This window comes from Dromiciops gliroides, chromosome 5 (assembly GCF_019393635.1).
Source record: "Dromiciops gliroides isolate mDroGli1 chromosome 5, mDroGli1.pri, whole genome shotgun sequence".
Taxonomy (NCBI): Eukaryota; Metazoa; Chordata; class Mammalia; order Microbiotheria; family Microbiotheriidae; genus Dromiciops; species Dromiciops gliroides.
In genome coordinates this window covers 291,816,443-291,835,707 of record NC_057865.1, presented here as the reverse complement: position 1 = coordinate 291,835,707, position 19,265 = coordinate 291,816,443, and the positions used below count along the sequence as shown (strand labels likewise).

The following is a 19,265-nucleotide window of genomic DNA, read 5'->3' as shown; positions in this document are numbered from 1 at the left end:
TCACCCCAGCTGTCCTTGCTGTTTATCCTGTACATTGTTTGTATACACACAGACACTGCCTGGCACCCAGGGGTTATTGAACATGTTTATTGACCGAGACATGGGAGGGTTAGCCCCCGACTCCCAGGAGAGGTGGCTTGGGCACTTTCCCTGAGGCAGGCAGCCCTTCAGCCTGGTTTCCCAAGATGTGCAAGGCCAGAGTCTCGCTCGTCCCCTGCCTTTCGTGGGAGCCCCCCAAGGAGTTTGGGAGCGTGGGGCCTGCTAAGGGGACACTGGCCTGAAAGGGCCACCCCAGCTGCCCCCACTTGAGCACCGATCACTAGGCGGTAGCTGAGCCTTCTCCTTGTTTCTCTGCAGGGTCCGCCCAGTCCGGGACCCTCCCCCTTTCTGCCTTTCTCTGTTCCCCCTGGCCTGCAGTCCTTCTTCCCGAATGGCTTCCATAAGACTACCTTGAAAACCAGTGTGGCCCCTCCCCCCAGCCTGCCCCAGAAGGTAGGTGCCCCTTCTTTCCTGGTGAGCTCTCCAGCCCGGCCGGCCCTCGCCCTCTGCTCACAGACGTCCCCCTCTTGTCTGCCCAGCCCTCGTCAGAGCCTAGTTCCCCAGCAGCCCTCCAGCCCTCCCAGATGGACCTGGACCACCAGCCCCAGGCCCTGTTTGAAGCAGCTCCTGGGGCCAGCCCCCTGCCCAGCCTAGTGAAGAAGGAGCCCCCTGGCTACGATGAGGCTGTGGAGCAGCAGCCCAAGCCCCAGGTGAGTCCAGCCGGGCCATGAGCACTGTGGGTTGGGGGGGGGGCAGAGTGCCGAGCCTTGGCGGGGTGGCTCCATGGCCCTTGTGCCAGGGCAGCCACGAGCTGCTTCCCTTCTCTCTCCTCAGGAAAATGGTTCCTCGAGCCAGCAGATGGACGATCTCTTTGACATCCTTATTCAGAGTGGAGGTGAGGGCTGGCACCCCCCCCCCCATGAAGGGCCCCCTGGGCTCTGTCCTTCAGGGGATGAAGGAGGCAGGAGCCAATCTGGGCCCTGGCTTGGCGCTCAGTGACCAAACCCGCCACCCTCCTCCAAGTCCTTGACTCCCTTCTTTTCCTTGGCAGAAATTTCAGCCGACTTTAAGGAATCCTCGCCCTCACCCGGGAAGGATGCAAGCCCAGCCCTGCCCTGCCCTTCCCCAGCCACTCCTCAGCCTCCTCCGGAGCTGCCCCTGCCCCTGGGCACCAGCCCTGCCCCCGGCCGCCTGGAAGACTTCCTGGAGAGCAGTACGGGGCTGGCTCTGCTGCCTGGGGGGCAGGAAGGACCTGAGCCCCTGTCTCTCATCGACGACCTGCACAGTCAGATGCTGAGCAGCGCCGCCATCCTGGACCACCCGCCTTCCCCCATGGACACTTCGGAATTGCACTTTGCCCACGAGCCCGGCACTGGCCTGGGCCTGGACTTGGCCGAGGGCCACCTCGACAGCATGGACTGGCTGGAGCTGTCGGGGGGGCCCGTCCTCAGCCTGGCTCCCCCCAGCCACGTGGCCCCCAGCCTCTTCTCCACAGACTTCTTGGACAGCCACGATCTGCACCTGCACTGGGATTCCTGCTTGTAGTTGGCAGCCCCCAACTGCCCTGGCTGGGGGGACCCCAGGGCCGCCCTCATCCTCTTCGCTTCCCAACACCAGCTGCCCTCTTCCTGGTGAGCTGGGACCACAGCTGGCGGTGGCCCTGGGCCCTGCTCATCCTCTGGTACCAGCTGCACCAGGTCTTGGCAGAGGGAGTCCCCTCCCCCCACCCCCCATGGGGCTTTCCCAGGTGGCCTTGGGCCAGGCTGGGGAAGTTTGCTATTTGCCTCGATTTTCGAGGCCTGAGGTGCCATGATTTTATCCAGGGCAGGATGGGGGCGAGGAGCAGGAGCTCTCGGTCCCAGGTGCCCGGGCAGTCCAAGTGCAGTGGCTGCATATGCACGCGCGCCGAAATGTTCTGTACAGGTGTAAATAGTGCAATATTATATATATATATACATATCTCTATATATATTCTATACGTACATCTCTCTCTCTTTGGTGAGAGGCAGCTGAGGCTCTGTATCCTTTCCTCACTGGCCACATCCCGTGGGCATGAATGTGGTGGCACCAGGGGTGTGCCCGGGGAGCCCCTCCCATAGATTTGCCTTTGGACTGTGCCCCACCCCAGCCCTACCCTTTTGGTTCCTGAGAGGTGCCACAAGGAGAGGTGCTCCGTGGCAGCCCAGAGCCCACGGCCTCTGGCTGTTTGCTTCCTTGCCGCAAACACTAGATGGCAGAGCAAGGCTTGGGCCCTTGGGCCCTGCCTGGGGTGGAACAGCTGGGAGGAAAAGGGGTTGGGTTTTTATAACTAAAAACACACTAGCGCTTTAAGGTGACGTCCTACCTCGAGGGGTGAGAAGGCGGCCTGCAGCGGGAGGCAGTGTGCTGTGGGGTTTTTTAAAAAGCAGGTGCTTTCACAATATGCTGTTTATTTATAAACCAAAAGAATAAAGGTCCTATCACTGTTGCCAAGAGCGTGCCCTTCCTGCCTGGCTCTCCAAAAATAGCAGAGATCTAGTATTTCACAAGGGGGGGTTGGCCCTGCTCACTCACACCTGAAGCAGGGCCTTGCTCCCGCGGAGGGAGCGTGGTCACCCATCTATGTCCCAGCTGAAGAGATGGTGTTTCACCAGCATGTCCTGCACTCCTTCTTTCAACGGCTTCTTCTCCTTCTCCTACAAATGGGCCACAAGCCTCTTAGTGGTCTAAGGAGAGGCTCAGACCCAGCCTGGGGCCCCTGGCAGGGAAGAGGTTCCCTTAAACCACTCACCTCTTTCTTGATGGGAAGTTCCCAGTCCTGAGAGAGACTGAAGGCAAAACAGCAGAGGACCCTGGCCAAAGGAGGGCAGAGGTGAAGCCCTCCCCGGGGGCCAGGGCCCCTCTTCCTCCCTGCCCAGCCAGAGGAGGGAGGGAGGGACCACTCACCGAAGCTCACACTTGATCTGGACCCAGCCAGGGCTGCGCAGGAAGGACCACGGCTGGTACCACTTCTCCACCGTGGCCACACTGGAGCAGAGCACCTCTAGCCACAAGTGCAGGACCTGCTCACTGAGGGAGGCAGACGGGGCTGCAGGGGGGCCCGGGGCGCTCCCGGAAGCCCCGGCCCACCCCCAGCACCTCCCTTCCCCTACTCACTTGAGCCCCACACAGATGAGAGAGCGGAGCTTGACGTCCATCTGGCTGTGGGCGGCGTCATGGGTCATGTTCACAGACTGAACGGCCTGTGGGGGAGGACAGGAGGCTGGCCCAGGCCGCGGTCCCCTGCTCCAGCAGGCGCCTCCAAGGCAGGGGACATAGGCCCGAGGCCTCGGGTCACTTACGTACCCGATAGAGCAGCTCCTCGGGGGTCAGGACTTTACCATCTTCATCTAACCTGGAGAAGGCCACAGCATTAGTCCAAGGGGTGGGGGGGAGGTGCCCCTGGGGGAGGGAGGGGAGGAACCTGGAAGAAAAACTTACCTGTAAGTTTTACAGAGAACAAGACGAGAGTAGACCGAGTCAAAATCCCGCTCCACTTCTCGGCCAGCGGCCTGAGGGAGGGGAGGAGGGAAGGTCAGAGCCAGAGGGCTCCAGGGCCCACTCCCACACCAGTAGATACCTCCCTGGGACCCCTGCCCCACTCTGACCTCCTCGATAAACAGCCACGGGTGGCCTGGGCCCCCAAGCAGGGACGGTTTCTTCAGACCGTGCTCAAATATCGACTTGAGGGCAGGACAGAGGGTCCCTCGTACAAGGTCCATGACTCCTTCTGTCACCGAGTCATCTCCAGCCACAGAATACTGTTGTGAGGGGGGAGGAGAGGCCGGAGAGGCCAGTGAGGCCTGGGTGGTCTCACAGGGCTCAGACCCAACACCTGCCTAGTTCCAGCAGCATGAAGTCAAAGCAAGGACCCTGCCCCTGCTCCCAGATGGGCCCTGCTCAGCCGCAGCTTTTACCTCTTTGCTGCGTTCATCCAAGACCTCCACAAACTTGGCAGGAAACCAGCCTGGGGGGAGAGGCACAGAACAGACCCGGGCCCGTGAGCCACGCACGGCGGCCCACGCTCCACCAGGTGTCGGTCACAGACCGGGGCTGCACCCAGGCACCTGCCTGGCTCAGGGCACAGCTCCCATCCACCCCTCCCTGGCTGCCATTCAGCTGTCCGTAGCCCTCACCTCTCAGTCCATTCAGCTCCCCTACCCAACAATGCTCATCCTTCTGTGATATGATCTGTGGAAAAGGAGAGAGGGTGCCTGGTCACACCCTGGGGCCAGGCCGAAGCCCCTCAGGACAAGTGCCCACCCTCTGCAGCCTGCCACGCACCGTGATGATGTCGTTTTTTCGAAAGCCCAGCTCATCATCATCATGGCGCTCAAAGTCCAGCAGGGCCTTTGCCCGTCGCCGCTGGCTACGGAAACATGCCACATAGTTCTCGTGGTCCCGCTGGTGGCTTTCCATGGTGTAGTCTGGGGTCAGCTCCTGCTCAGAGCCCCCACAGAAGGGGTGGAGGAGTCAGCCCCAACCCCCAGGCCCTCACCCCAATCGTGTCTCTCCTCAGTGCCACAGCCAGAGGCCGGGTGCAGCCCTGCTAGGGCCCAGACATAGCCAGAAAGTGCTGGCCACAGGACCCCGAGCAAGTCCCAGGAGACTCGGCTCCTCCATTGCAGAACAGGTGCTGACCTGTACCAGTAGAGTTCCCCTCTTACTGAGATTAGTTGGCCAGTCAACAAACATTCCATAAGCACCTGCTAGGTGCCAGGCACTGGGCTAAGGCCCAGCGTCTGCCCGCCTCTGACCCCTACACGGACCCCAGTGCACCAGCCTCTGCCCCTCAAGAGAGAGGCAGTGCCCTAGCGGGGACCCCCAGGGCCAGGGCCTTCCCACCCCTCTCCTGCTCACCACGTTCCCATTCTTTGGGTCCACACACTGGAAGTGGTGGGCCACTTGTAGGATGGCTTCACGCAGGTCAGCCACCAGCTCCGTCTGCTTTATGTTCTTGGCCTTCAAGGCCTCCAGATCCTCGTCCCCTGGGGACACGCGGGACAGTGAGGACTACGGCCTCTTCTCCGGGCCAGAGGGGCCTCCCAGCCCGGCCGCCAGCAGCCCTCCCTGCTTGACTCACCGAAGAGTAGGGAGGCGATGCCAGACTTCCTGCGCTGCGTTCTGCGCCGGACCACCTAGAGAAATGACCAGAGCGTGAGGGGCAGGCCCAGGCAGCCAGCCCGAGGTAGCCCAGGGGCCCCATTCACCTTGGCGAGGTTTCCTGTGGGGCCGAGCAGCTGGCCCTGGTCGGCCAGGAGGTAGGCCAAGTGCTTTCGGCGCTGGGTCTCCACGGCCACGTGGGTCAGAGAGCCGGCCAGGCGCATGGCCTCGGCCAGTAGCACCTCAGCGTCCTCCATCTGCGACGGGATGTCTGACAGGGTGTTGAAGATGGAGGCCGAGTTCTCCGACTGAATCAGTTCTTCCTCCTGCAGCCAGAGGGGGAGGATGGTGAGGAGGGGACCCGGGCGGGGCCCCCACTGTCATCTCCCCAATTACTGGGGTGAGGGTTGGTAGGAGGGACAGGCCAAGGGAGATCTGGGGAGGCCCAGCAGGGAGACCTTCCCTGTCAGCCAGGGAAGCAGCTGGGAGGCAGGCAGGGGGCTCAATGGGTAGGGCCCTGGGTCAGGAAGACCCGAGTTCAAATGTCACCTCAGACACTTACTGGGTACGGGACCCTGAGCATGTCACAACCCCTGCCTATCTCAGGGTCCTCATCTGTAAAGTCAGGATCCCAGATCCTGACTCCCAGAGTTGTGAAGATCAAAGGAGGCATTTGTAAGTGCAGAAGAAATGCTGACAGGCTTTATAGCTGTCACTGGGTGCTCCCCAGAGCCTGAGGAGTCGGGGGCCCACCCCTCCCACCTGTCACCTCTCCTCTGAACACCAAGCCCCACCGGGTGGACCCTGACCCTTCACGGCTCTGTGGCCGTGGGCAGGTCACTGCACTTGAGCCCGTTAGCCAGCCGCCTCGCACGCTTTGTGCTGATAGGCCTCAGTTTCCCCCGGGGAGGCACCTTCATCCGGAGCATGCCCAGGGTGGTCTGGAAGAGCACCAGCGAGCCCTGGTAGAAGAACAGGTCCCAGATGCGCAGCAGCAGCTTCATGTGGACCACGCTGGCGAAGGCCGTGAGGAACCAGTGCACGGTGATGAGCGACAGCTCTGGGGGGACACGGAGGGGGGGCTGCAGCGCCTGCGCCCGCCCGGCCCCGCCCCCGGCCCCGGCCCCGCCCCCGGCCCCGCCCCCTCACCGATGTCGTGCTCCTGCAGCAGCTGGTCCAGCCGCGGCAGGTACTGCACGATCAGCTGGCGCAGGACCCGCTGGTCAGTCTGCACGCCCAGCAGGCTGGTGCTGAAGTAGGCGGCGGGCACCAGGTCCTCGATGATGGCGCACATCATCCAGAAGGCGTCCTCCTCCTCCAGAAAGAGCAGCAGGCAGGCGGCCACCTGCGGGGGCGGGGCTGGAGGGGGTGCTCTGGGCCTCTAAGGCCCCGCCCCCGCCTGGCGCAGACACACCCCACCCCGCCTCCATCATAGGCCCCGCCCCGCCACAGGCCCCGCCCCCGCCTGGCGCAGACACACCCCCACCCCGCCTCCATCGTAGACCCCGCCCCGCCACAGGCCCCGCCCCCGGCTCACCATGCCGGTCCCCTGGCAGTAGCCGATCTCGGGGTAGAGCCAGGCAAGGCCCCGGAGGATCCTGCGCAGCCGGGGCACCCCGATGCTGTTCATGGTAGAGAAGCAGGCGTTGCTGGGCATGGTGCGGAGCAGGTCCTTCTCGATCTGGTGAGAGCCCGGCGCCCACCCCCCAGGGGCCCTTTCAGACACGGCCGCGGCAGCCGGGAGCCCCCACCTCCCGCTGAGCCCCAAGAACGTTCCCATGTCCCCCAAGCCCCGTCCCGCCCCGCCCCACCCCCACCTGCTTGGCCGCGATGGTCTCGTCGTTGGAGCTGTTCTTGACGATGTCGCGATAGGCCATCTCCGAGCTGCGCTTCTTCTGCAGGGCCCCCGAGAGGCGCATCCACAGCTGGGGAGGGACGGGCGGGCAGCACGGAGCCGGGGGTGGGTAGGTGGGTAGGTAGGTGGGTGGGGGGTCCCCCCTCCCCCGGGGCCTGCCTTACCTGGGGTCTCATGCTGTGAGGGATGCCTCCCAGCACCAGGGAATAGAGCTTGTCAGAGCGGGGCAGGGACACCTCGATCTTGTCCCAGGTGAGGTCTCCCACGTCGTGGTTGTGGGTGAACTCCAGGTGGGCCTGCCACCTCAGCCTCTGCTGGGGGTCTTCGGTCAGGGGCGCCCCCAGGAGCTTGCTGGAGTTGGGGTCAGCAGCATCTGCAGGGGAAAGCCTTCGGCTGCCGCCTCCTTCTCCCTGGAGACCCATGAAGGGTCCCCCAAAGCAGGTGGGCACAGGCTGTCTGGCCTCCCCCGCCCAGCCCAGGCAGAGGGCTCAGATGTCCTGGGCACAGTGTCCCTGGCATTAGATGCTGGATGTCTGAGAACAGACGGGAAAGAACCCACCCAGCCTTGGGGGCAAGCTCGGCCCCTGCTGCCCCAGATGTAGATCTCTAAGCACCCAGAGGTGCCAGTGCCTTCCTTAGGGACTCTTCCCCCGAGCCCTGAAGCTGGGCCTCGGGCCTGTCCCTCGGGACCCAGAGGAGCATGTGCGAGAAGGGCTGGCCTTACCTTCCTTGTCCACCTGGAAACCAAACTCATCGTAGCGGCCCTGAAGCTGCTCTGGCTGCTCTTCTTTCTGGGACAAAAGCCAGGAGGAGACAATAATAGACTCCATCTGTTTACTCCACACCCTCCACGCCCTCGCTGAAGCAGTAGGCCCAGGAAAGGGCCCACAGGGAACAAGTCCTGGCAGAGCCCCTCCTCAGTCCAGCCCCAGCTGGCCTGGAACACAGCCACTTTGCCACTTCTGCACCTTTGCCTATGCCGGTCCTGCTGCCAGACTCGCCTTCTCCCTTCATGCCCATCTACTGGTTTTACCAGCATTAAGTGTTCCTTCCCCATCACCCCAGCCCAGAACGTGCTCAGCTGCCTTTGAACCCCTAGACCGTTTTCTCGTTTCTGACCCCAGGGGATCTGGCTCTGCACTCATCAGCTTCTCTCTCTAGCTGGGCTCCTGAGGCCAGGACTGTTTGAAACCTCCCTGCAGGCCTCCCGCCACCCAGAGGTTACCCAGGGCCTGGCCAGGCATCCTCTCAACAGCCTCCCCAACAAGGGGTCATTTGAGGGTAAGGGGAAGGCCCCCTCCACACAAATCCAAAGTTTTGTGTAATTAGATTTTTCTTTGCTCAAATTATTCAAGGAAAAAAATGTGGCTCATCTGGGAAGACTTTAAGGCTCATGGGCTGTGGGCCTGGTTCTGGAAGCTACCTGGGGCTGTCCCCTTACAGAAGAAACTCAGCCCTACATGGAGTAAATGAACAAAATGAAAGTCAAAAAGGTAGAATTTGAACTTGGGTCCTCTGATTTTGAAGCCACTGATGTGTTTGTGGCCAAGCTTTCAGTGAGATCATGACCTCCAAGAGGAGCAGGCTCCAGGCATCCCTGGAAGCTCAGGGGAGGAGCCGCTCACTGGGCCAGCAGCAGCATCGCAGCCTCCAGTCCTGGCACATGGGCCTGTCTCCTGCTCCTCCAGGCTTCAGCTGGGGCCGGCACCTGCCCATCCTCTAATGGCCCAGTCACCCCTCTTCAAAGGCTCCCAGGCTGGGGCACTCCCTCCACTGGCTCCCATCTCCACCCCTGAGGGTCCTCAGAGGTGGGATCCTAAGCACTTTTTGTAACCAAGTAAGAGGCTCAGGGATCTGCGGGGGCAGGGAGTCTTGGTGCCCTATCCCAAAGCCAGAAAATGTAGAGCCTAGATTTAAAGCCAAGGCCTCCCCACAGACATCTTGCCTCATTAGATCTGTGGTGAAATGGCCCTAAATCCTGGGTCAGTATCCAGCCCCAGGGCCCTCCCTCACCCAAGGCTGGCCAGCTGGCCACTGGTACCTGGGAATACTTGGCCAGGATCTCCTGGGGCCATATGCTCGGGGTCAGGGCTGAGAAGGGGCCCCCAGCAGGAGGGGTCAGGCTTCCTAGGAGCAAATAAGAGAGAGCAGTCAGGGGAGCTGAGCTACCGACTGCCCGCTCCCGGTGTGCCCCACAGCCAGCCAGCTACCTGTCCTGGCGAGTGGGACAGGGGGACTCATTGGGGACGAAGTAGAGCCAGCCCAAGCCCACCCAAAGGGGGCAGCTCATAAGGCTTCCAGGAGGGAAAGGGGACCAAAGTCCCAGGAGTCCAGAGAGATCAAGGAGAAGTGGGCCCTGGGATGGGCAGGAAGCCCCACGGAGCCATTCCTGGAAGCGGACACCCAGCGGGCTCTTCCTTCCCTCCTCCGCAGGGCTCTTACCTGGTACCTGCTGCACCCCTGACGGGCCCGGCACTGCCCAAAAGCTGGGCTTCCATCCCCCTGGGCCAGCCCACCCCTTCCCCTGCCCCTTGGTTAGCAATCCCAGTGATGCCATTAGAAGAGAGCGCCCACCAAGCCTTCCTCTTACCTGACATTCTGCTGCAAATGTGGGGGAGCGTCTGTGGACCCTGCCCGGGGGCCTTCTAGGGCGCCTCTCCCACTGTGACAGAGCAAAGGCCTGTTTAGACCACAACCCGTGTGCTCTAAGGGCCTTCCAAGCTCAGCTGGCTCAGCCCCCTCCCCTTACAGAGGCCCCCCCGGGGGGGGGGGTTTGCTTAATATCACACACTGGGCCCTGTGAGCTCCTCTGCCACCCAAGGCCTGTTTAGACCACAACCCGTGTGCTCTAAGGGCCTTCCAAGCTCAGCTGGCTCAGCCCCCTCCCCTTACAGAGGCCCCCCCGGGGGGGGGGGTTTGCTTAATATCACACACTGGGCCCTGTGAGCTCCTCTGCCACCCGTTCTGCCTCTCTCTCTGCGCAGCTTCCCTGCAGACGCCCTGGCCTTGGCCGGGCCTGCAGAATCCCCTTCTCTGAGACACAGAGGGAGCATCCTGCAGGGAGAAAAGGGGCCAGGCCTGATGTCAACAGGGCCACCTTTCCCACAAACCAACCTGGCCCAATTCACCTGGTGAGCCTGAAGCCCATGGGAATGCTCAGAAACCCCTGGAGCTGAAGTGCCCCGAGGGCTTCTGGGTGACCTAGGCCAACTGTTTTGTTTTGTTTTGTGAGGCAATTGGGGTTAAGTGACTTGCCCAGGGTCACACAGCTAGTAAGTGTTAAGTGTCTGAGGCCAGATTTGAACTCAGGTCCTCCTGACTCCAGGGCCGGTGCTCTATCCACTGCGCCATCTAGGTGCCCGTAGGTCAACTGTTATGAGGAAACGGAGGCGCACAGTGGGGAGGGCCTGCCTTGGCTACAAAGGCTGGTCATGACGTAACACCCGCTCCCTCTTGCTGCCCGGGTGCCAAGTGATGCCCCCTGTTTGTGGGCCATTCTTTGGGCTGTCCCCAGAGAAACAGAATAACCACAATGTAAATGGAAGGAAACTGACCCCAGAGGAATTCAAATGGACCTCCTCTTTTGTAAAGGTGGGGGACTATGGATGTGTAACAGTACATGCAGTGTCAGACTTGATTCAAGTTGTGTTAGTTTTGCTGAACTGCCTTTTCCCTTCATTCCAAATTTTTGTTATAAGCTGTGGCTTGCTGGGTGGGAGAGAAGGGAGGGATACGCCTGAAAATGTTTTAAAACAAAATAAAACAATCCAAAGATCCAAGAGACCAATCTAGCCAGTGACCACCACAACAATGCAAATGAACAGATCACTGAGAGGAAATTGAACTGTGAGTAAGGGAAAACCACCAGGGATTGGGGGTGCAATTGAGACGTGCGCCTCTGCAGAGGGCGAGGCCTGTGATGGAACTGGCAGAATACGGCCCCCACCTGGTCAGAGAGCCCTTGCTCAATCGTTTCATGTTACCAGGACAGGGTGGAAAACCGCGAAAGGCATCAATTAAAAGCTAAAGAAAAGAAACGGCCCCAGAAGGAGGCGTGCTGACCTCTCCTGGTCTCAGAGCCCTCAGAGGCAGGAAATTCTTGGGTTGGGAAGCCCAAGGTCAGTGTTGCCCTTCCTCCCTCCTCCTGCTCCCCACCAGTTAATTGTCCTCTTTTTGGAAGCTGCCAGGCCGAGTGATTCACATTCACATCCGGCAGGCCTAGGGGAATTTGGGCCTGCCTCCTATTGGCCCCATCAGGGATGGACACGTACCCCCGCAGAGCCCAGCTGGGCAGAAGCACATGGAGGATGACAAGGGGGCCACGGGGGCGGGGCGGGGGGTCCTGAGCCATCAGTTAGGGCCTGTGACCTTTGAACCCTTTCCTTTCTAGTTTGAAATCACTAACTTTGAGCCTGGAAGGGCCTCGAGAGGAGAGTCTTTGTCTTCCCTTAAAGTACTGTGGACATCACATGGTAAGTTAGGGGAGACCTGGGCCATGCTCCTGGCCAGCCCTGAAAGTGTCTATTTTGGCCAATCTTAGCGTAGCCAATGGTACTTCAAGCCAAAAAGGCCCTAGGAGAAAGTGAAGTCCATCTCCCAGATGCTAAAGATGAGAAAACTGAGGCACAGAGAGGAGCAGTGATCCACCCAGTGTTATGGAGGCAGCAAGTAGGAGAGCTGGGATTTATTACCTGTATGAACCTGGGCAAGTCCCATACCCTCCCCACCCTCAGCTCCAGAATGGCCCGAGGCCCATAGGGACCCCAGGCAGAGCTCAGGAATGGGATCCCTTCTGGCTCTGGGTGGAGCTCTTCAAAGCCACCACTGATGGAGGGTTTGATGAGCAGTGGAGCAGATACCAGGCCTGGGCCCAGTCTGGGGGCAGAGCTGGCCAGCCAGGTCACTGGCCCTGCATGACTGGGGAACCTGGAGGCACAGTGCTCGTGAGGGTCCATCTGGGGCCCCTGGTACCTTCCCAGAAGCAGCCCCAGCTTCCTTAGGCCAGGCCCCCTCTCTCCTGCAGGGTACTCTGCTCCAGAAGACTGCCCGAACCCCCTTACAGGACAGCCAGACAGCAGACAGGAAGAGCTAGACTGGAAGGGCAGGCTTTTCCTGCTTGTGGGTCCTCCACATCACCTTTGGAGTTGGAGGTGCCACCACAGGCCAGGAGCACAGACAGGCCCTTCTGAGGGACTCCAGGGGGAGCAAGGACCTAGAGCCATGAGGGCAGAGGAGCCTCTGCCAACCCTCCACTGGGTTGGCATCTTTGGGGTGCTTAAGGACAGTCTTCTGTACCAGCTCACTCACCACTTGGTGAGTTCCTGCCCATTTTCTTTCATTTCCTGTTTGGGGGCGAAGTCCAAGTGGGAGTCGCCTGGACCCTCCATTTGCCATCACACAAGCGCGTCCTTCCCACATGAATCTCACACAGCACCTCCCTTTCAAGCCTCCTAATTCACTTGCATGGGCTACTTTCTATTTCCGTGGTCTGTGTGTCATCTCCACATTTTACCTAAATTTTCCATCTCCTGGATCGTACTGTACTGTCTTCCACCTTCAGTGGGGGATTAAAGACATGGGGGTGGCTTTCCATGGACACAGAAACCCAGGAGAACACAGGAGCAGAGTGACCTGCGGCCCTTAGACTTGCAAAGAGGGGATGCTATTGATGACAACTTGGGCTCTCAGGGTTCAAAGCCAAGAAGGGGTGCTGAGGCATTTGGCAGAGCCCGTTCCTCTGGCTGGTGGGAGGAGAGAGTTCTGCCATGCTTAGCTTCCCTGAATGGTAGATGGTAAGAAAGGCTCTGAGCTCAGGGGGAGGGCTCATTGCTGAGAAATCCTCCTGGAGGAGAAGGCTGCTTCAAAATGGAAACAAGTGTATTTTAAAATGCTCAGCATTTGGGGTCCAATGGAGCATGGAATAAGGAAGTTAAAGCTCAGTCTCGGTTCCTTTTCCCAGACTTTCCACAGCGTCTTGAAGAATGTATGCATCTCCAAGCTGAGCCTGGAAGCCAACTTCCCTGCCTGACCTGACGCTGAGCTAACACTTCTCACAGCTGGGATTCAATGTTTCCACACCACTCTGGGAACCACAGACAACAAGCCCACGTGCAAACGTATTAGAAACCTCTCCTGCAAAACTGTGAATGGGGCTGCTGGGGCTGCTCTCTCCCCGAGGCGAGCTGATGCTTTCTAACACTGCTCAGCAGCGGGGGACATATCTTAGCAACCTCCTAAGGGGCCACAAGGTACATTCAGTTCCCTGACAAAATAACATTTTGTAAATCTTAAAGTAGCCTCAGGGAAAGTTCCGTGCGGGCCTCCAAACCAGAGCTGGCTGGGGACAAGCCCCAAAGCTCCTGGCACTCATGCCAGGCTGCCAACAGGCTGGGCTATTTCCTATCCTCCCACACTCAAATGAAACACTTCCAGAACCATCTTTTAGCTGCCCACAGGATGGCACCACTGCAGACACACCCAAAGCAGGTGCTTCTAAACAGGGCAAGTGGCAAAGCTCAACAACTCCTCGACAGCCCCTCAGAACAGACTGGAGCTTTCATGTTTGATTTTCTGCCATGGCCGTCCACCCTCGGCTCTGGGGTGCTGGGCACGGTATGCCTGCCCCTTTCTCACAGGTGGTCAGTTGCTTGTCAGGGAGGGCATTTACTGAGCACATGCTATGTGCCAAACACAGTATCCTCTCATTTGATCGGTGACCTCTGATGTCCTTCCCAACTCAGATGCTGTCACCTGTATTCGAATCCTGACTCTGGACGGACAGCACAGCCGGTGATGGAGTCTAGCTGGTCCTGGTGTCAGGAGGCCTGTATCCAAAGCCTGCCTCCAAGCCATACACGCAATGGGGATGCCACTACCCACAAGTGCTCTGCCTCCATGACTTGAAATTCCTCTATCCAACCCCACCCCACCTCACCCCTACCCCATTTCTCCCTGTCTCATTCCTTCCAGCCCCTCTTCCCCATGACACATCCCAGTGCAGACCACCCCCTTCACTTTCCCATCCCCCAACCTTGGATTACACCAGTCCTCAATCTTGTCTTCTCTCTAGTGCCAGGATGGCCCACAACCAGGTGGATCTACAGACTGGCGCTCTCTACCATGCACTTGGCCCCACCACTGGAGGGTCCTCTGTTTAAGTAACTCCTTACATATGCCCTGCTCTAAACGTTGACATCTCGCCAGCTCCTTCAGCTACAGAGCCACACATCCAGCCCCCATCTCTCTCCCGAGCTGCAGTCCTCCCTCACTGACCACGGCCATGTGACTTCTCAGCCTTGACACGTCCAAGCCAGAACTCATCTTTCGCGCTCCTCCGTCCCCCATCTTCCTATTCTGTTACACTTCTTCACTCCCCGTGTCCAATCCATGGCCAAATTTTTTCAGTTCTCTACAACATCCCTTCCATCCGTCCCCCTTGGTTTCACTGACGTGGAAATCGCTCTGGTCCCATCTTCCTCTCACCCGAGCCTTTTCTTGGTCTCCTGCCTGGTCCCCTTCTCTCAAGCTCTCCCCAGTGCACAGGTCTGGTCCCATTACACTCTTGCTCAGCAAACCCCCCCCCATTCCCTAGAGAATAAAATGCGAACCTCTCTGTCATTTGAAGCCCCAGCCCAGCTCTGTGCTGCCTTTCTGGGTTCACCAGACACGGCTCCACAAATTCCTCTCCAACCCTCCTGGGCCGGTGCTTCTACTTGCACGTTATTTCCTCTCTCACCTCCATCCCTCTGCCTAGGCTGGAGGGCACTCCTGGCCCTCTGTCTTTCAGACCGGCTAGCTTGCCTGACGGTTCTGCTCACATGCCACTACCTCTATGAGTCCCTGTGTTCCACTTTGTGTATATACTGACACTTCTCTGCATATATGCTGCTCTCTCCAGGCTTGTTTTGTAAGGGTCTCCCAGCACCCAGCATACCACAGGGGCTTTGGGGGTGCCTGTTGATCCAAAACTGGCTAGATTCCCATGGCAAATTATAACAGACAACAGACTGCCTGCCAAGCTGAAGTTGCACCAAGAGAGATTTAGGCTCACTGGCTAAATAGTAGAGAAATACTCTGGGAAATGGCTGTGGGGCGCCAAATGACAGCAGTGAGGGAAGCTGTAAAATTTTCTCTGAAGATTTATTCCAATTATATTAAGACACAATCACCTAAGAACCCGGCTGGGACATAGCACGGTCTAAGGCAGACCAGAAAACATGGGAACCTTTCTGTGATCCGGCCCTGAGATCTTTCTGGTATGGTGAAAGAACCTGGAAAAGAAATGACCAGCAGTGATGCTTAGCAATGGCTGGTCATTTAGGGTTCTGGAGCAGAGGTTCTTAACTCTTCGTATACCTTGGACCCCTTTGGTAGTGAAGGAAAGCCTATGGTTCCCTTCTTACAGTAATGTTGTTAAATAAGTGAAGAAAATGTCATATTTCAGCTAGCCAGTGAATCAAAATATAATGTCTTTCCATACAAAGTCACAGACCCCTTGAAATCTGGGTCCCTGGCCTGACTCCAAGTTAAGAATCCTTTTCTGAGAGTTGTCTGGGGCCCTGAGAAAGGCAGTGACTGGGCCAGGCTGACAGCTAAAACGTGGCATAACTTCAAGGCCCGCCTTCGCCAGACCCCCCCACCTCCCTCAGCTGCCTCTCGTCCCCTAATTCTAAGACTGTATTGCTATATCACAGACCATCAACGTGATTCTTATGTTTTCAATCATTTCCTTGTAAAGCCCTGAGCAGGCACTTTATTGATGGACTGGAAAGGACGAAGGAGAATGCTCCCTTCTCGCTGGTGTGAAGCGGGACCTTTTCAGGAGCAATGGGCAAAGTTCAGGTAGGTCTCCACCATCCTATCTCACCAGGGATTCAAATCCCCACAGACATGAATTAAGCTGCTTCTATTTACGGAGGACTACAAGGGATGTCTCCTCTTGCCAGTGAATTTTTCTGTACAATTGATTCTTCCTCACTGTGACAAAAGCCTCAGACTGAGCCAGCCGACTGTCCTGGGTTTGGAGAATGCACTGCCAGAGCCTTCTCAATAACCTTGGTGCCCAAGCAACATTTGTCCAGGAACAGGTTTGTTATCTCTGAGCCCTGCCCGGAGCCGCCCACCTGCCATTTCAAACATCTGCATCATGGGTGGAGCCCTCTGGCCTCCGCCCCTCCTCCCCCCATCTCAGGAGAGACCCCGAGGCTGACGCTGCCTGTCCCCATCCCAGTCAATATTTGCCTTGGGTACAGTCCAACAAGGCTCCTGGCAAAGCCCAGGGCCAACCGGGCAAGGCCAGGCAGACTCACGGAACAAGGAAGAGGGACAACAGTGAACTCCGCCCCTTAAGTCAGCAGCCAGAGAGGTGTATTTGCCTATTCTAGTGCCAGGGCAATTTAATTAAGAGCGCTCCAGGGTTCTGCAGACCACCCCCACCCCAATCCATTCAGAGTCCTCCTGAAAACCAATTCAAAGCATCCACCCAGTGGTGTCCCGGTCCCCTACTGGGTTCACACCCAAATACATCCTTCTACTGCAAGAAGGATCTGTCTCACCCAGCAGGGAAAGGGCATGGGCTGGAACCAACCCCCCTTGTGGGATCAGTGTGGAATCTCACTGTTAGCCTGGCAAGGCCTGCTTGACTTAGTCAGAAGGAAGACAATAATAAACACAGCTAAAAAGCCGCCTCCACTCATCAGCCAGAATCCATTGGCCACCCTCTCACCGGAGTCAGGCTTTAAGTTTTCACTTCCAGACTTGTGCCAATCCAAGCTGCCCATTCTGCCTTCAACACCTTGAAGGGGCTCCATGAGCAAAGCCCTCCTGACTGTTGGGGCCAACCTTCCAGCCTGGGGCCTCTCTGCACCCGACTGGCTGGCTCTTCCAGGGTCATGATGAGAGGAGGGGGAGGAAAGGCCTGGGTTAGCCCTGGCTCTGGCTCTGGCCCCGGCTCTCCCTAGCCTGGAGTTGGGATTCTCTGAGTTTCCGTCTCCTCGTCAGTGCCCGCCCTCCTTCCCTGAGGAAAGCGCTAAAACTGGGAGATCACTAGCCTCATTTGGCAGCACGGGTCCCAGCATGAGGTAGACCAGAAAGCCACGTATAACAATGAGGAACAAAGCCAGTCAAAGGGGAGCTTGCCCGCTAACCCCTGGGCTTCTCTCTGCTCCCAGAGTCTACACGCAGCCTAGACCGCCAGCCATCTTTCACCCTAAGGAAGCGGTGTCCTGCAGAGCTCTCAGCTGAGCCCTTTTCTCTCTCAACTCCTCCACTGGACAGGTCAGCTGCTGGGACTTCAGTGTCATCTCTACAGAGGCAATGTCCGACAGATTGAAAAAAGGGCTTTCTTTTCTCTTTGGCATCTCCAGACCGCTTGGGAGCACTGTGTGTGCTCCACTCTGCAGCCACTCTATGCTAGAACCTTGCATGTTCTAGGCCGGAGCAGCCTAGGTCACCCCAGCCAAAGCTGAGCCTCTCCCAGCCTATGGCAGAAGAGGCAGAACAAGCACCCGAAGGCTCCTCCTGGGGGCACGCCAGCAGGCCTGGCTTGGCTTCCGCACAAACTAGGATGTGATGAGAAGCTGGCGGCACCACGCCCACCAGCGACCTCCCCCTGAACCTCAGCTTGCCCCTGCCCAGGCCCAGCTCTCTGCTTGGGTCTTAAGGCTTCCTTGTGTGAGCTGGATGGCCAAAATAAAGGCTCCACACGTCTGACCTGATCTTTGAGCGCCCAAACTGCAGACACTTTTCTAATCTCTGTAGCCAATTCTAACCGGAGTTCACCGTTCCTCAGACCCAAGGAGACATGTTCTCTGGCATTTCTCTACCCCATCCCACCTCTGGACCCCAGGGCCTAGCACGGTGCCTGGTACATGTAGTAGGAGCTTATTACTTTGAGTGTCACCAATTGCCAGCAGGACTCCTCTTCCTCCACCCTGGCCCTGCTCCAAACAGCCCTTGCTCTGTTGACAGCATTGCCAGCCTCCTAGTCTGGGCTCTTCCATTCCTTCACAACCTCTCCCCATTCTCTAAACTGCCCAGCACTGCCATTTCCCCCTCCACGTTCTCCGCTCCCACTACCATCCCTCCACTTCAGGTCCTACCTAGACTGTTGTCAAAGCCTTGTAAGTGGCTCCCCCTGCTCCAATCTCGCCAGGCCACAAATGCCAACACAGTCTTCCTCGGGTACAGTTTGGACGGAGCACGTCCCTCCTTCTCTTTCTAAACCTGTAAATAACTTTAATCTGTAGTCTTAAGAGGAGTCCCCAGTCACTGGGCCCACACTCCAAAGTGCCAACTGTCTAATCGTCAAACACAGGGAATAATAATATTGCTCCTTGGTTACTGGTAAAAGGGGAAGAGGAAGTGAAGGCTGTATGGACCACCTAATAGGTGATGCTCCATCTCTCTGATCCTTGGGAAATGGAAAGATGGAGCACTTTCCATTTCACAGAACCAGGCAGGGAAAGGCACCTTGGTAAGAAAGCAGAAGGTAAAACTGTCATGTTCTCCTTCGATGGGATTTCATCTTGTGGTCACTGGACCTGCCCATGCAGACCAAAACCACTCTTCATCCTTGGGGCATGGGAGATGCAGTGTCCTGTCTCCTGGCAATGAGCTGGTGTTTGGCCTGCCAGAGGGTCCTTATCCTATTCCTTGGCGGGAACCCCCAGAGTATGCAGGGCCTTTGGGACTTTAGACCTAAAATTCTCTCTGCTAATCTGTTGGTCTTCCTCAGTGCTGGCTCACTTGTACTTCTCAAAGATTCTGAATGAACATCTGCTGAAATTAGTGCCTCCTTCACTTAAGAGAGATGGATGAGGGGCAGCTAGGTGGCACAGTGGATAGAGCACTGGCCCTGGAGTCAGGAGGACCTGAGTTCAAATCCGGCCTCAGACACTTAACACTTACTAGCTATGTGACCCTGGGCAAGTCACTTAACCCCAATTGCCTCACCAAAAAAAAAGAGAGAGAGAGAGAGAGAGAGATGGATGTGAACTAGACAACAGATTAACCCTGGGCTGCCAATCAAAATATCTTTAAATGAAAAGAAAGCATGAAGATGCAACAAATAGGAAGACATTTAATTGAAATGGCTTGTCTTGAGAAGTCAGGGTCTCCGGCAAGGGGGCTGTCTTACTTTCTACTTTCAGGAATTAATTCTAAAGTAGAGGCCAAAAATCCCCTGAAAACACTGCAGGGCTGAACACCTTGAGTATTCATAATATATATATGCTGTTAGACCAGCAAAGAA

General features: G+C 57.7%; 2 protein-coding genes across 3 annotated transcripts in view; one reads left to right on the top strand and one right to left on the bottom strand.

The window, feature by feature from the left end:
* The window catches only part of MRTFA (myocardin related transcription factor A), a 132,925-nt gene extending 130,419 nt beyond the window's left edge, over positions 1-2,506 (top strand). The window contains 3 exon segments of the mRNA XM_043965346.1: positions 579-749; positions 874-934; positions 1,091-2,506. Coding sequence (XP_043821281.1) covers positions 579-749; positions 874-934; positions 1,091-1,584 — 726 coding nt within the window. The 3' untranslated portion in view covers positions 1,585-2,506.
* Positions 1,841-19,265, bottom strand: part of SGSM3 (small G protein signaling modulator 3) — a 29,410-nt gene continuing 11,985 nt past the window's right edge. The window contains exons 2-23 of one of the 2 annotated variants that reach the window (XM_043965348.1): positions 9,606-9,677; positions 9,057-9,142; positions 7,740-7,806; positions 7,180-7,388; positions 6,978-7,085; positions 6,698-6,841; positions 6,310-6,505; positions 6,075-6,220; positions 5,268-5,486; positions 5,141-5,195; positions 4,918-5,045; positions 4,342-4,497; positions 4,194-4,248; positions 3,975-4,024; positions 3,666-3,818; positions 3,499-3,569; positions 3,364-3,412; positions 3,175-3,260; positions 2,965-3,087; positions 2,810-2,870; positions 2,595-2,714; positions 1,841-1,954 (exon numbers count right to left, since the gene is read on the bottom strand). In XM_043965348.1, the coding sequence (XP_043821283.1) occupies positions 2,631-2,714; positions 2,810-2,870; positions 2,965-3,087; positions 3,175-3,260; positions 3,364-3,412; positions 3,499-3,569; positions 3,666-3,818; positions 3,975-4,024; positions 4,194-4,248; positions 4,342-4,497; positions 4,918-5,045; positions 5,141-5,195; positions 5,268-5,486; positions 6,075-6,220; positions 6,310-6,505; positions 6,698-6,841; positions 6,978-7,085; positions 7,180-7,388; positions 7,740-7,806; positions 9,057-9,142; positions 9,606-9,612 (2,253 nt within the window). In that variant the 5' untranslated portion in view covers positions 9,613-9,677 and the 3' untranslated portion in view covers positions 1,841-1,954; positions 2,595-2,630. Of the gene's footprint in view, positions 1,955-2,486; positions 2,715-2,809; positions 2,871-2,964; positions 3,088-3,174; positions 3,261-3,363; positions 3,413-3,498; positions 3,570-3,665; positions 3,819-3,974; positions 4,025-4,193; positions 4,249-4,341; positions 4,498-4,917; positions 5,046-5,140; positions 5,196-5,267; positions 5,487-6,074; positions 6,221-6,309; positions 6,506-6,697; positions 6,842-6,977; positions 7,086-7,179; positions 7,389-7,739; positions 7,807-9,056; positions 9,143-9,605; positions 9,678-19,265 lie in introns of those variants that run through there. The other variant, XM_043965347.1, reaches the window with a different exon arrangement.